Genomic DNA, 13,603 nt, shown 5'->3' with positions numbered 1-13,603 from the left:
TACGTACGCAGTCAGTGGAGCCCAAATGAATACGCCGCGACGTTACGCTGACGTGACGCTTACGTTTGCAGCCGGTGGAGCCCGGCCGTAAGGTTCTGCTCGTTAGTAATTAACTCTGACGTTGGATGTTCACTCCTTCACACAGATGAGTATTGAAAAATATTTTTAATACCCCCCCCCCCCGGACCACACCATCACAAATAGATTCCTGTCCTGTGGGAAACACTGTGTTGCTTGTTAACTCTTAGCTGTCAGCATGTTAGCTGTTAGCATCTTAGCTGTCAGATGTGATATTAATATGTTTGTATATTATAAATCGTCGTCACTGTTTGTGTTTTCAGAGACGGGACTAAAAGATGAAGAACAAAATATCAAACAGATTTTATTTTATTATGTAGATGATTTTAATAACTGTAAAGTTTTAAATTCAACAACAGACTAACAGAAAAAAACTTAAATTCTGCAGATTTCAAATTAAAACATCAGATAAATCTGAATCTGAATCTGATGTGACGGCAGGGAGAGTGATGACTTCCTGTTTGCTGCTCACAGAGAAAACTTTATCGTAACGTTAAAGTGACAAACAGAAAAAAGCACAAAGTATTTTACGGCGCCAGTAATTATATTTTATTTATACAGAAACTTTCAAAGTGCAGACACAAACACGGACAGGATGTCAGGCTTTTATTTTGTCTTCAACAGGAAGTAAAACACACCAAAGTTTATTTTTACGGCACCTTTAAACAACAAGACAAATAAACCCCCCAAAAAAACAGGATGTATATAATGACAAAAACAGAAGATAAAAAACGGAGAGTCAGAGTTACAGATTTGATTTCAGAAAATACAAACACAAAATATTTTTTCTGTCAGTTTGTTTCAGATTTGTGGAAAATGAAAACCTGAATGTTGATTTTAATGTTTCATGTTTAATCTGAGGTTTAAGAATTCCTACGCACCTTGAATGTCTCAGAGAGGAGGACTGTAGTTTCAGTTTCCTTCAGGTCGTCTTCTCGTTTTATGGTCAGAATCATTTCAGCACAAACATTTCACTCATGTCTTTATCAGTTCGTCTGTCACAGGGTTGGAAAATTTCTGGGATGTTTTCAGTAAATTTTGTGTAAAATTTATAGGGAAGTAAAGCTCGGGAGTTTGTTACATATTTTCTTTATTTTTTCATAGTTTAAAAAAATGTACCTGTGAAATGTAAACTCATTTTGGTGGAAAATACACATTAGAAAGCAAGACTGAGTCTGAGTCTGATGGTACGTCAGGTAAAAAGTATGTATGGTTGTGAAGGGTCAGTAAACTTCCCAAAAATGTCTGGTAAAATTTTAGTAAATGCCTGCTACGTTTTTGTAAATGTCAGCTAAATTTCCAGTAAATGTCCATGTAGTTTCCAGTAAATATCTGGTCAATTTCTCAGTAAATCAGATAACCAGTGTAGTTCCATATATTTTCATGAAAAATGTCTGGTAAATCTCCAGTGATCTCCAAATTTTCTCTAAATGCCCATGTAATTTCCTGTCCATAGGTTTTAATTTTTTAATTTTAATTTTTTAATTTTATATACTTTATTAATCCCCAAGGGGAAATTTAATTTTTTCACTCTGTTTGTCAATTACACACAGGTCCGAACACACACATGCACAAACAGGACCTATACATGCACTAAGTGGAGAGATGTCAGAGTGGGCTGCCCATGACAGGCGCTCAGAGCGGTTGGGGGGTTCGGTGCCTTGCTCAGGAGCACCTCGGCAGTGCCCAGGAGGTGAACTGGCACCTCTCCAGCTACCAGTCCACGCTCCATATTTTGGTCCGGACGGGGACTTGGACGGGGACTTGAACAGGCGACCCTCCGGTTCCCAACCCAAGTCCCTATGGACTGAGCTACTGCTGCCCCAAATAAGTGTCCAGTATATTTACTGAATTTCTTGTACATTTCCAGTAAATTTCCGTGAAATTTAAAGTCAATATCAGCTAAATGTCAAGTACATTTTCTGTATGGCGAGGACATTGTTGGTAAATGTCTGCTAAATATTCCAGGGAAGTTGAGCTCAGGAGTGTTGTTTAAGAAATATATAGTTCTTAAAATTTTACCACAAAAATTTACCTGTTATTAGCCAGGAGTGGGGGGGGGGGGGGGGGGGGGTTGTTTATTAAATGTTCAATCTGATGTTAAATTAATCAACTTATTCAATTGAAGTTTAGTTTTCTTTTTTTCCAGTTTAAAGTGATGATGATGATGATGATGATGATGATGGTGACCTTCTTATTTACATGTTTCCACCCTGAATATTCCAGACACTGTCAGCCGTAGTTGCTACTCACAACAGACTTTTAAAAATTCCTACACCACCTGAACGCCTCAGACTGGGAGACTGTGGTTAAACCAGTAAGATCCAGTTCAGCTGCTGGTTTTATGGTTTGTGTTTGTTTATACAACGATTTTATTATTTCAATAAAAACAGCAGAAACAGTCTGTTTGACGTCTTTAAATATAAAAACTTCCTGCTGAATATGAATTTCACTTTTTTAAATACACAGAGATAAACCAGAGTTTAACCCTTGAGGTGTGTGTGTGTGTGTGTGTGTGTGTTTAACATTTAACGTCCTGAACAGATCAGAGATGTGTGTGTGTGTGTGTGTATGTGTGTTACCTGTTGTTCTGATGTTTACCTGCCGCCCTGGTCAACGCTGTCTTTATGCCTGTTAAGTCTGTAAAGCCTGTAATCTCCACCCGCTGATTAAAACACACACACACACACACACTGCTGTGTGTTTCCAGATGTTGACCTATCCTCCATTACATGCTGATCTGAACAGACTCAGGTGTTTGTCAGCTGACATTTAAACCTCCAGGACGAACCTGACCTGTTTTCCTCCACTCCTCTGAATGATCCACTAACCACTGATTGGTTTATAAAAGATGATGTCATCATCTGGTCCACACTAACACTGCTTAACTCTGAGTTTACGAGAGAAAACACTTTCAGATCTTCACCTGCGCTGAAACACCTGAACGAGAAGATAAAAACAGTTTTCTAAGAAGTTTTCTAATCAACACAGAGATGATCCACTCTGGAGATCGCTTTTTTTTAAAGGCTGTGTTTTTGTTTCAGTTCACAGCAATTTCAAAAAGATTCACACTAAGAAACTAAAAGGATGATTTTTATTTTATTTTGTTCATCACTAGTTTTCCTTGTCCACACTAACATGGAAAAACATGACTGTTGTTTGTTGTTTGTTTTCCAATTTATCCACTGAGGTGACTTCTCCGTCCACAGTAACGCTACTTAACTATGAGTTTACAAGAAAAACCCACTTTCAAATCTTCATCTGCACTTGTCTAAATCTCAGGACCACATTTACAGATGTTATCCGTCTCGTAGACCATGTTTGTAAAAACCCAGTTTTCTTCATCCTAAAACATGTTTTCCTCATCCACACTAAAATTCAAGGACGTCCAGAATTTCCACCCTGAAGACCTTTTTCAAAATAGTTAGACGATGTCCATCACAATAAAGATTGAGGCGAGCTTTCTTCATCTAAACCAAACTTTAAGAAGCCCTTGAACCCGCTAAAGGAACCTTTGTACCTCCTGAAGGACTTCTTCAACCACCTAAAGGAACCTTTGTACCTCCTGAAGGACTTCTTGAACCACCCAAACAAACCTAAGTACCTCCTAAAGGACTTCTTGAACCACCCAAAGGAACCTAAGTACCTCCTGAAGGACTTATTGAACCACCCAAAGGAACCTAAGTACCTCCTGAAGGACTTCTTGAACCACCCAAAGGAACGTTTGTACCTCCTGGACTTTTTGAACCACCCAAAGGAACCTTTGTACCTCCCAAAGGACTTCTTGAACCACCCAAAGGAACCTTTGTACCTCCTGGATTTCTTGAACCACCCAAAGGAACCTTTGTACCTCCCAAAGGACTTCTTGAGCCACCTAAAGGAACCTAAGTACCTCCTCAAGGACTTCTTGAACCACCCAAAGGAACCTTACCTTCTGAAGGACTTCTTGAACCACCTAAAGGAACCTAAGTACTTCCTAAAGGACCTCTTGAACCACCTAAAGGGATCTTAGTACCTCCCAAAGGACTTCTCGAACCACGTAAAAGAACCTTTGTACCTCCTGAAGGACTTCTTCAACCACCTAAAGGAACCTTTGTACCTGCTGAAGGACTTCTTGAACCACCTAAAGGAGCCTAAGTGCCTCCTAAAGGACTTCTTGAACCACCTAAAGGAACCTTTGTACCTCCTGAAGGACTTCTTGAACCACCCAAAGGAACCTTTGTACCTCCTGAATCTTGAACCACCCAAAGGAACCTTTGTACCTCCTGAAGGACTTCTTGAACTACCTAAAGGAACCCAAATACCTCCTGAAGGACTTCTTGAACCACCTAAAGGAACCCAAATACCTTAGTCTGGGACTTCTTGAACCACCCAAAGGAACCTTAGTGCTTCCTAAAGGACTTCTTCAACCACCTAATGGAACCTTTGTGCCTCCTAAAGGGCTCCTTGAACCACCTAAAGGAATCTTTGTACCTCCTAGAGGTACTCAGGTTCCAGGACCAAACAGGAAACGGTTTAACATGTGGTGTCCACAGACAGTTGCTCTTTCCTTATCCTTTCTGACTGATTCTTCTCTAGTTTGGTCTTCTGCTAGTGTCCTTGGCACTACTGGTAGCATGAGGCGGTACCTGCAGCCCAATCAGGTTGATACCAGATACCAGGAGACCGGCCGTTACACCAGGAGAGCTGGACAGGGCCGTAGAAGGGCATCAACCCAGCAGCAGGACCGCTATCTGCTCCTTTGTGTGGGGGGAACAGGAGGAGCACTGCCAGAGCCCTTCAAAATGACCTCCAGCAGGCTACTGGTGTGCATGTTTCTGACCACACTGTTAGACAAACTAGATCAGCAACCGGCTGTGTATCATGCCGATGTTGAAGGACGCCTTTTTTCGTCGGCTTCCAACGCCACAAGTCACCACCCAAGCACCGGATTCTGAAGACTTTGGAGTGAGACCGTGGAAAGTCCATGACCTGTCATTTAAAAGTTCCCCTTGCTGTTTTTAGCAGTGTATGAGATACACACACACACACACACACACACACAGATCTTAAATCCTTTGATGTCAATTTTGGATCTGTAATAAGTCAAATTTCTGTTTGTTGTCTGTGTGATGTCATGATTTAACTCTTTGTATATGTGTGTGTGTGTGTGTGTGTGTGTGATAATTGCAGCCCATCAGAGGCTGAGTGAAATCTGAGAGTCGGAGCATCAGTCTGACGGACGGTCGGTCGGACGGAGGGTCAGTCAGACTGATGTGTCTGATTGTTTCAGTCGGACGCTGAGTGCCTTCACATCATCATCATCGTCATCATCATTTCTTCTTCTTTAATTCTCAGTTTGGATTATTCCTGCTCCTCTCAGAGGCTCCTCTGGATCAGGTCAGTTTGTGTTTATTATTTAATTTAAGATAAAATATGAAAACATATAAATGTGATGATTCTCTTTCTGTTTTTATTAAATGTGTTTATTTCCTCCTTTCATCCTGTGAACTCGTCACAGAAAGGAAGTCAGCACTTTCTCCAGCTCAGATCATAATTAACTCATTATCTCATTAAAACACACACACATTTAACACTGTGTGTCATTTACTAACACACACACTCTTATATATTACAGATTATATATCTGACAAGTTTAATTTAAGAATATTCCAAGAATATTAAAATGAAAAATGTTTTAAATGACAGTGAAGTTTAAACACAGTGCCAACACCTACGTCCCAAATAATATCATTTATTTATTTTTTACATGTTTTATAATAAACTTTAAATTAACCAAAATTTGAAAACCAAATTTTTATCTATTTGATTTTATGTATTTATTTATTTTTAGTTGTGTAATGTGTTGATGGCAGAATGAGTGAGAACATGTGCATGTGTCAGGAGACCTTTTATAAAAGAAGACAGAGACATACAAAAAATAAATAAATAAATAAATATGATAATAATAAAGATAAAAATAAATAAATATGATAATAATAATAAAGATAAAAATAAACAAATAAATAAAATAATAATAATAAAGATAAAAATAGATTAATTAATAATAATGGTAAAGATCAAATAGATTAATTATTTAATTAATAATTTTAAATAAATGGTGCATAAAAACAGGGTTTATATTTCAGAATATAAATTAATAAAATTAATGATACAGATGATAAAACTGTTGTTTGTCTTATTCCATTTGTTTTGTTTTTGACACTAACTAAAACTGTAAATTAATGTTCACATTCAGACGTTAACAATAAATCCAAATGTACATTGTGTTTGTATTTTAATGAGTCATTAAACCTGTTCAAAGATAAAATACAGAAAATGGAATAAATATCACAACATGTGTGTAAAATAAATCAAATAAAAAAATGATAAAATTAATAGAAATAAGATTAAATAATAAATTCTGCTGAAAATAAAATGAGTGTTGAATCCTTGAGGTTAAAAACAGGACATCTGAGCTGTAAACATGAAATAATATTATAATATAAACTAGAGGAAGCTGCTGCGTCACCTCTTCATATAAACGTTCATAAAACACCATCAGTTAAATGTCTTTAAACACATCCATCATATAAAGTATAAAGTTATTGTCCTCTGAGACAAAATGTGAACCGTCAGACCAACCGACGGAGACTTCACATTTACAGACTTTATATTTGTTAAATCAGAGATTTAAATTCTCTTTAAATCACAAAGTTTCTAAAAATCCACCTCAGAGATGTTGAAAGAATGACGCAGAATATTAAAGTCTGAGAAACAGCCTGACACCGCACATGTTCGTCTAAATCCTGAACTGATTCAGTCAGAAAAACACTCCAAGTTTAAACAGAAACAAAATGCATATCATCAGGACGCAGCGATGGAAGACAAAGACAAATCTTCAAGGACGATTCACTTTTCCTTTTTGTCCTCTGACAGTCTGATGATGCATTCAGGTGCTCCTTCAAACTCATGTTTCACATCACTGTGACAAAATCAGTCAACACATCAACACGGAGAGGAATCACTCTGACAAATAAATAAATAACTAAAAACCACTGGGAAAACATCCACTCAGTGTAAAGTCAGATGACAGTCTGATGTGGCTCCACGCTGACGCTCAGCAGTTTCAATTTTCATGTAAAAAAAAAATTAAAATTAATAAACTGGAAAACTGAATTCAGTTTTCTAAAACTACTTTTTATTTTTCAGATCAATTTACATAATCGAGATTTTAAAGCTGTGTTTCTATTTTTTATTTGTGGACTGTTGGAGCAGCTGATAAAGATTTGGAAACCTCTTTTTCCTCGTCCACACAAAAACATTCTGCGAGTGTTTTAAGATTCATCCACTTTAGTTTTTTAAAATCTTCCTCTTTCTTCATCCACACTAACGTGTGCCGTAGGTGTTGAAAAATTAATTCATTTCAGTTTTTTACAAATCTCTCACTATTTTTTCTCATCCAGACTTTATAATGTGTCAGAAGTGTTGAAATCTTTTTTATTCTTCGTCCACGCTAAAAGGTGCTGCGAGTATTCATCCAGTTTAGTTTTTGAAATCTTTTCCTCTTTGTCCACACTTAAACATGTCGCAAGTGTTCAAAGATTCATTCACGTTAGTTTTTGAAATCAGTTAAAATGTGCCACAGTGTTGACATTTATTTTCTTCTTCATCCACACTATTTCACACTTTTTACATCATCTATGGTAAAACGCGCCACTATTGTCTTAAGATTCATCCACTTAAGTTTGTGAAATCATTTTCTTTCTTCAGCCAGCCACAAGTCTCCTAAAATTCATTCACTTTCATTTTTGAAACCATTTTTCCTCAGCCGCACTAACATGTGCTGCATATGTTTAAAGATTCCTCCACTTTAGTTTTTGAAATCTTCCTTTTTTCTTCATCCACAGTGAAAATGTGCTGGAAATGTTGAAATCTTTCTCTTCATACAAACTGAAATGTTCTGCATGTTTGATTCATTTTATTTTTTGAAATCATCCTTTTTTCCTGCTTGTGGAATGTTGGATAGAAAAACATAAAAATAGTTCAGTTTTTGAAATCTCTGTCTTCTTTGTCACCATGAAAACGTGCCACGACCGTTGAAAAATTCATCCACTTTAGTTTTTGAAACCTTTTTTTCCTGGTCCACACTAAATAGTCATGCAAGTGTTTTAACATTCATCCACTTTACTTTTTTACCTTTACTCTTGTCCACACTAAAATGTGCCGCAAGTGTTCGAGAATTCTCCCTTTTTACCTCGTCTACAGTAAAAGCTGCCACGAGTGTTTTAAGATTAATCCACTGTAGTTTTTGAAACTTTCATTTTTACCTTGTCCACTCTTAAAATGTACCACAAGTGTTCTTTCTCTTCTCCGTCCACACTAAAATGTGCGGTGAATGTTGAAAAATTAATCCACTTTAGTTTTTGAAATCATCTTTTTGTGAAATGTTGGATAGAAAACCATTAAAATATACAGACGTGACAATAGGCGACACGTACGACCCCGGCCTACCAATCAGAGGTAAGTTGGCTGTAGAGCATCAAGCCAGTCCTCTGACGCAGCCCGACACACAAACACAAATAAAAACTCAAATTTTCAGTTATTCAGTTTTACGTTTTCTATCCAACATTCCACAGGTGAAAAATTTTAACTTCCAGTTATCTAATTTTCAATTAGTTCAAATTGAACTAATGTGCGTCACACGCAGCGACCTGCCACCTTCCAAACCACCACCTGATGATGACGATGGTTAAAACTTAAGTTATGTCCTCATAGAAGTTTAAGAGTTTTAAGAGTATTTTAAAAAACACTGACGACTCCAAGACGAAGTGATGTTTCTCCAAAGTTAAAAACACAGCTGTTGAATTCTTCGATTTTCAGCCTCCGAACGTGTCAACACCTCTGATCTTTGTGTTTCCAGATGAAGGTGGAGGGCTTGCAGGAGGACGGGGAGTCCGTGTCTTCAGCAGACCGGACCACCACTGACGCCACCGCCGCTGCTGCAGGTGCAGTCCGTATGGGCGGGGCTCTGTGCAGCCCCGGCTCGGCTGAACGCTGCATGTCACGGCTGCTGAGCGCGGTGGAGAGCGAGCTGCAGGCCGGCCGGGAGAAGGGTGATCCCACGGAGCGCGAGCTGAGGGTGGTGCTGGAGGATGCCGAGCTATGGAGGAAGTTTCAGCACATCACCAACGAGATGATCGTCACCAAGAACGGACGGTAACCATGATGACTGTCTGTGGTTGTTTGTGTCTGTTGTGTGATTGTTGTTTTCACATTGAGACAACGAGTCATCCATCCCCCTCATGAAACTTCAAAACAACCCGTCTGAGGGTTTCCTGCTCCGTCACCTTGAGGTTACACTTTGGTTCCATGGAGGCAACTAAATCTGCTTCCTTAAAACTGCTTGTTGAGGGTACACCTGTGGATCGTCTTCACCTAAGGGTCATTCACTCACCTGAAGGTCATCGTCCACCTGAAGATTATTCGTCCACCTGAAGATTATTCGTCCACCTGAAGGTTATTCATCCACGTGAAGGTCATTTGTCCACCTGAAGGTTATTCGTCCACCTGAATATTGTTTGTCCACATGAAGGATGTGCGTCCACCTGAAGGTTATTCGTCCACCTGAGGGTCATATGTCCACCTGAGGGATGTTCGTCCACCTGAAGGTAGTTCGTTCACCTGAAGATTATTTGTCCACCTGAAGGTCGTTTGTCCACCTTAACATTGTTCGTCCACACAAATGTTGTGCGTCCACTTGAAGGTTATTCATTCACCTGAAGGTTCTTCGTCCACCTGAGAGTTATTCATCCACCTTAAGTTTGTTCGTCTACCTGGATGTTGTTCATCGACCTGAAGGTTGTTCGTCCGCCTGAACATTGTTTGTCCACCCCAAGGTTGTGCGTCCACCTGACAGTTGTTCATCTACCTAAGGGTCATTCGTCCTCCTGACAGTTGTTCATCCACCTAAGGGTCATTCATCCACCTGATGGTTGTTCATCCACCTAAGGGTTGTTCGTCCACCTGAAGGTCATTCATCTACCTGAAAGTCGTTTTGTCTGCCTGAAGGTCATTCGTCCACCTGAAGGTTGTTAACCTACCTGAGGGTCTTTGGTCCCCCTGAGGGTTGTTCCTCTACCTGAAGGTTGTTTGTCCACCTTAAGGTTGTCCATCTACCTGAATGTCGTTGGTCCACCTGAAGGTCGTTCTTCCACCTTTAGGTAGTTCGTCCACCTGAAGGTCGATTGTTCACCTGAGGCTCATCCGTCCACATGAAGGTCATTTATCCACTTGTTGGTCACCGGTTCACCTGTGGGTTGCTGGTCCACCTGTGGGTTATGTTTTTCCACCTGCTCAGGTTGATGTTTCACCGAGCTATGGTGAAACACTGTGATGTCACCAGATTTCATTCATCAGTGAGCCCAATATCACAAATAACAATTTGCCTCACAGGGCTTTACAGCATACGACATCCCTCTGTCCTTTGGACCCTCACAGCTGATCAGGATACCCCCCCCCCTAATAAACCCCTTTAAAGGGGGTCATTCAGCTTTTCATTCAGAGGTGACGCATCTTCAGGAATCTGAGAGTGTGTCCACACTAAGCTGGCTAAATCAAATGGTCAGTCCTTTTACAAAATACCTCCAGAGTTGAAAACTTCAGCGGGATCTTTCAGGGTCAACAGAGGACGACTGAGTTTCCTGAAACCCATCTGGGGCACAATCCACTTTCTCTGTTCTCGTTGAATGTGAAAATAAAAGATAATAATAATAATAGTAATAATAACAATAATAATAATACATTTTAATTATTGTGCACTTTACATTCCAAGGAATCTCAAAGTGCTCAAAGATGGTTGTTGGCTGCGATGCAGATTGTCAACTAAAAAAGGAAAAGGGATTTACATGTTTTTAACTGGTGAAAAACTAAAATCATTTTCAGGTTAAAACTGGGCTTCAAAATGCGACAACGGCTCTGATAAACTGTCACCTGGATCTGACAGAGACTCAAATAAAATATTCACAACATCGTGAGGGAATCAGAAAACTCAACAATCAGATCAGTAAATGGTTTATTTTATAAAACCCCTGAAGATTCGACAAGTTAGTTGGTATTATTTTAGAAACACTTTCTGTAAACTTGTTCCTAACGCACAGTGGTTCCACATGAATGTTTGTTCTCTGAATATTTTCCAGATGAAACAGAACCACCAGGAGAACGTTGTCGCCTCTCGGTGTGTCTGTGTTTGAAGCTGACTCCGGATCAGTGATCCTATTAATCGGGGTTATTCATTAGTCTCGATAGCGACTGTTAACGTTGCCTGTGTGTGTGTTTTTTTGTGTAGCCGAGGCGTGTTGACCGGTCGCGCCCCACGCTGGGAAAACACTCCATTCACACCTGCAGAACGCCACTTGAGCGGCTGTTAGTGATGGAGAGCAGGCTGTTAGTAGGTGGTCACAGATGAACATTCACACGCAGCCAGAGTTTATTTATTAAATCACTTCAATCAAGCACCTGTACTTTATGTGAGGACTTCCTTTTTATTCTGCTCTGTACTTTTACTGCGCTACGTTCATCTGACAGCCTCAGTTACCTCACAAGGTTTTACACACAGAACAAACAACAACAAAAACAAACAAAGAAACTCCTTTCGTCAGTTTTATGATAAGAACATTTCATGATTCAGCTGCACAAACTCTCCCTTTGAATAATGTTAATAACTGTAATGTGTTTGTTATACTGTTTATAACTGTAGTGTGAAAAATGTATGTTTGTTATTGTAATGTTATAATAATTGTAATGTTTAAGTGCTGAAGTTAATAATTGTATCGTTTTAGCAATTATGTTAATTATATTGTATAAGTAATTCTTTTTTAAAACGTATAATATATAAGTAGTAATTTTGTGTATTAGTAAGAATGTATTAGTAGTAATAGCAGTAGTAAATTAGTCATTTTTGTAAATGTGTTAGTAATGTATAAGTAATAATGTCCATACTTTTAACATATAATTAATAATAATTCTAACGTATAAGTAATAATGTGAATAATTGTAGTGTATAGGCAGTATTTTTAATAATTGTCATTTGTAAGCAGTGATTTTAATAAGTAATCTTTATTATTGTAATGTATAAGTAATAATAATCTTAATAATGTTAAAATAAGTAATCTTTATTATTGTAATGTATAAGTCATAATAATCTTAATAATGTTAAAAAATAATAATGTATTAGTATTAGATATTGAGTTAATAATTGTCGTGTTTAAGTAATAATAATTGTGATGTATCAGTCATAATGTTAATAGAAATAGAAAGCCTTAATTGTCATTGCATATTAACAAGGATGCTACCTATACAACGGAATTGCGGGGGCTACTCTTAAGGTGCAGACGAGAAATACAGGTAATAATTGTGTTTGCATAGCAAACAACATTTATGCAACAGGATTGTTGCATAACACGATAATTGTGATATATAGATAAAAATAGTAGTCGTAAAGTAGTTATTTTAATAATAGTAATGTATACGTGATAACATTCATCATTTTGATGTATAAATAATAATAATTGAAATGTATTAGTAATAATGTAACCATGATGTATTAGTAATAATGTTAATAATCGCACCATACAGTAGAAGCAGTAGTTATTTTAATTGTAGCAATGTAACATTAATGTTCATAATTTTAAAGGATGATTGATAATAATTATAAAGTATCAGTGATAATGTTAATAATTCTAATGTATCAGTGATATTGTTAATAATTATAATGTATCAGTGATAATGTTGATAATTATAATGCATCAGTGATAATGTTTGTAATTCTAATGTATCAGTAATAATGTTTATAATTCTAATGTATCAGTGATATTGTTAATAATTCTAATGTATCAGTGATAAAGTTGATAATTATAATGTATCAGTAATAATGTTGATAATTAGAAAGTATCAGTGATATTGTTAATAATTATAATGTATCAGTGATAATGTTGATAATTATAATGTATTAGTCATATTGTTGATAATTATAATGTGTCAGTAATAATGTTAATAATTCTAATCTAACAGTGATAATGTTTATAATTCTAATGTATCAGTGATATTGTTAATAATTATAATGTATCAGTGATAATGTTGATAATTATAATGTATCAGTAATAATGTTGATCATTAGAAAGTATCAGTAATAATGTTAATAATTATAATGTATCAGTGATCATGTATATAATTATAATGTATCAGTGATCATGTATATAATTATAATGTATCAGTGATAATGTTTATAATTATAATGTTTCAGTGATAATGTCGGTAACTGCTGTATAAGTAGCAAAAGGAGTAGTAGCCATCTTGTAATTTGTAATTTTAATAATAGTCATGTAAATTATTGTAATAATTATTAATAATAATAATAATAATTGTAGCATTTTAGTAATTCTGTCAATAATTGTTATATTTAATAACAATTATGTTGTATTAGTCATCATTTTAATAATTGTCAATTTTTAGTAGCACTTTTGATCATTTTTGTGTTTTTGTAATA

General features: G+C 37.0%; 1 protein-coding gene across 1 annotated transcript in view; it reads left to right on the top strand.

Moving 5' to 3' along the window:
• The first annotated feature begins 6 nt into the window (after window positions 1-6).
• tbx19 (T-box transcription factor 19) overlaps window positions 7-13,603 on the top strand; it is a 38,830-nt gene continuing 25,233 nt past the window's right edge. The window contains exons 1-3 of the mRNA XM_050065947.1: window positions 7-2,425; window positions 5,416-5,457; window positions 8,981-9,276. Coding sequence (XP_049921904.1) covers window positions 2,423-2,425; window positions 5,416-5,457; window positions 8,981-9,276 — 341 coding nt within the window. The 5' untranslated portion in view covers window positions 7-2,422. The remainder of the gene's footprint in view (window positions 2,426-5,415; window positions 5,458-8,980; window positions 9,277-13,603) is intronic.

The sequence above is a fragment of the Epinephelus moara genome, chromosome 16 (genome assembly GCF_006386435.1).
Source record: "Epinephelus moara isolate mb chromosome 16, YSFRI_EMoa_1.0, whole genome shotgun sequence".
Classification (NCBI taxonomy): domain Eukaryota; kingdom Metazoa; phylum Chordata; class Actinopteri; order Perciformes; family Serranidae; genus Epinephelus; species Epinephelus moara.
This window is presented reverse-complemented; position numbering and strand designations above follow the sequence as displayed.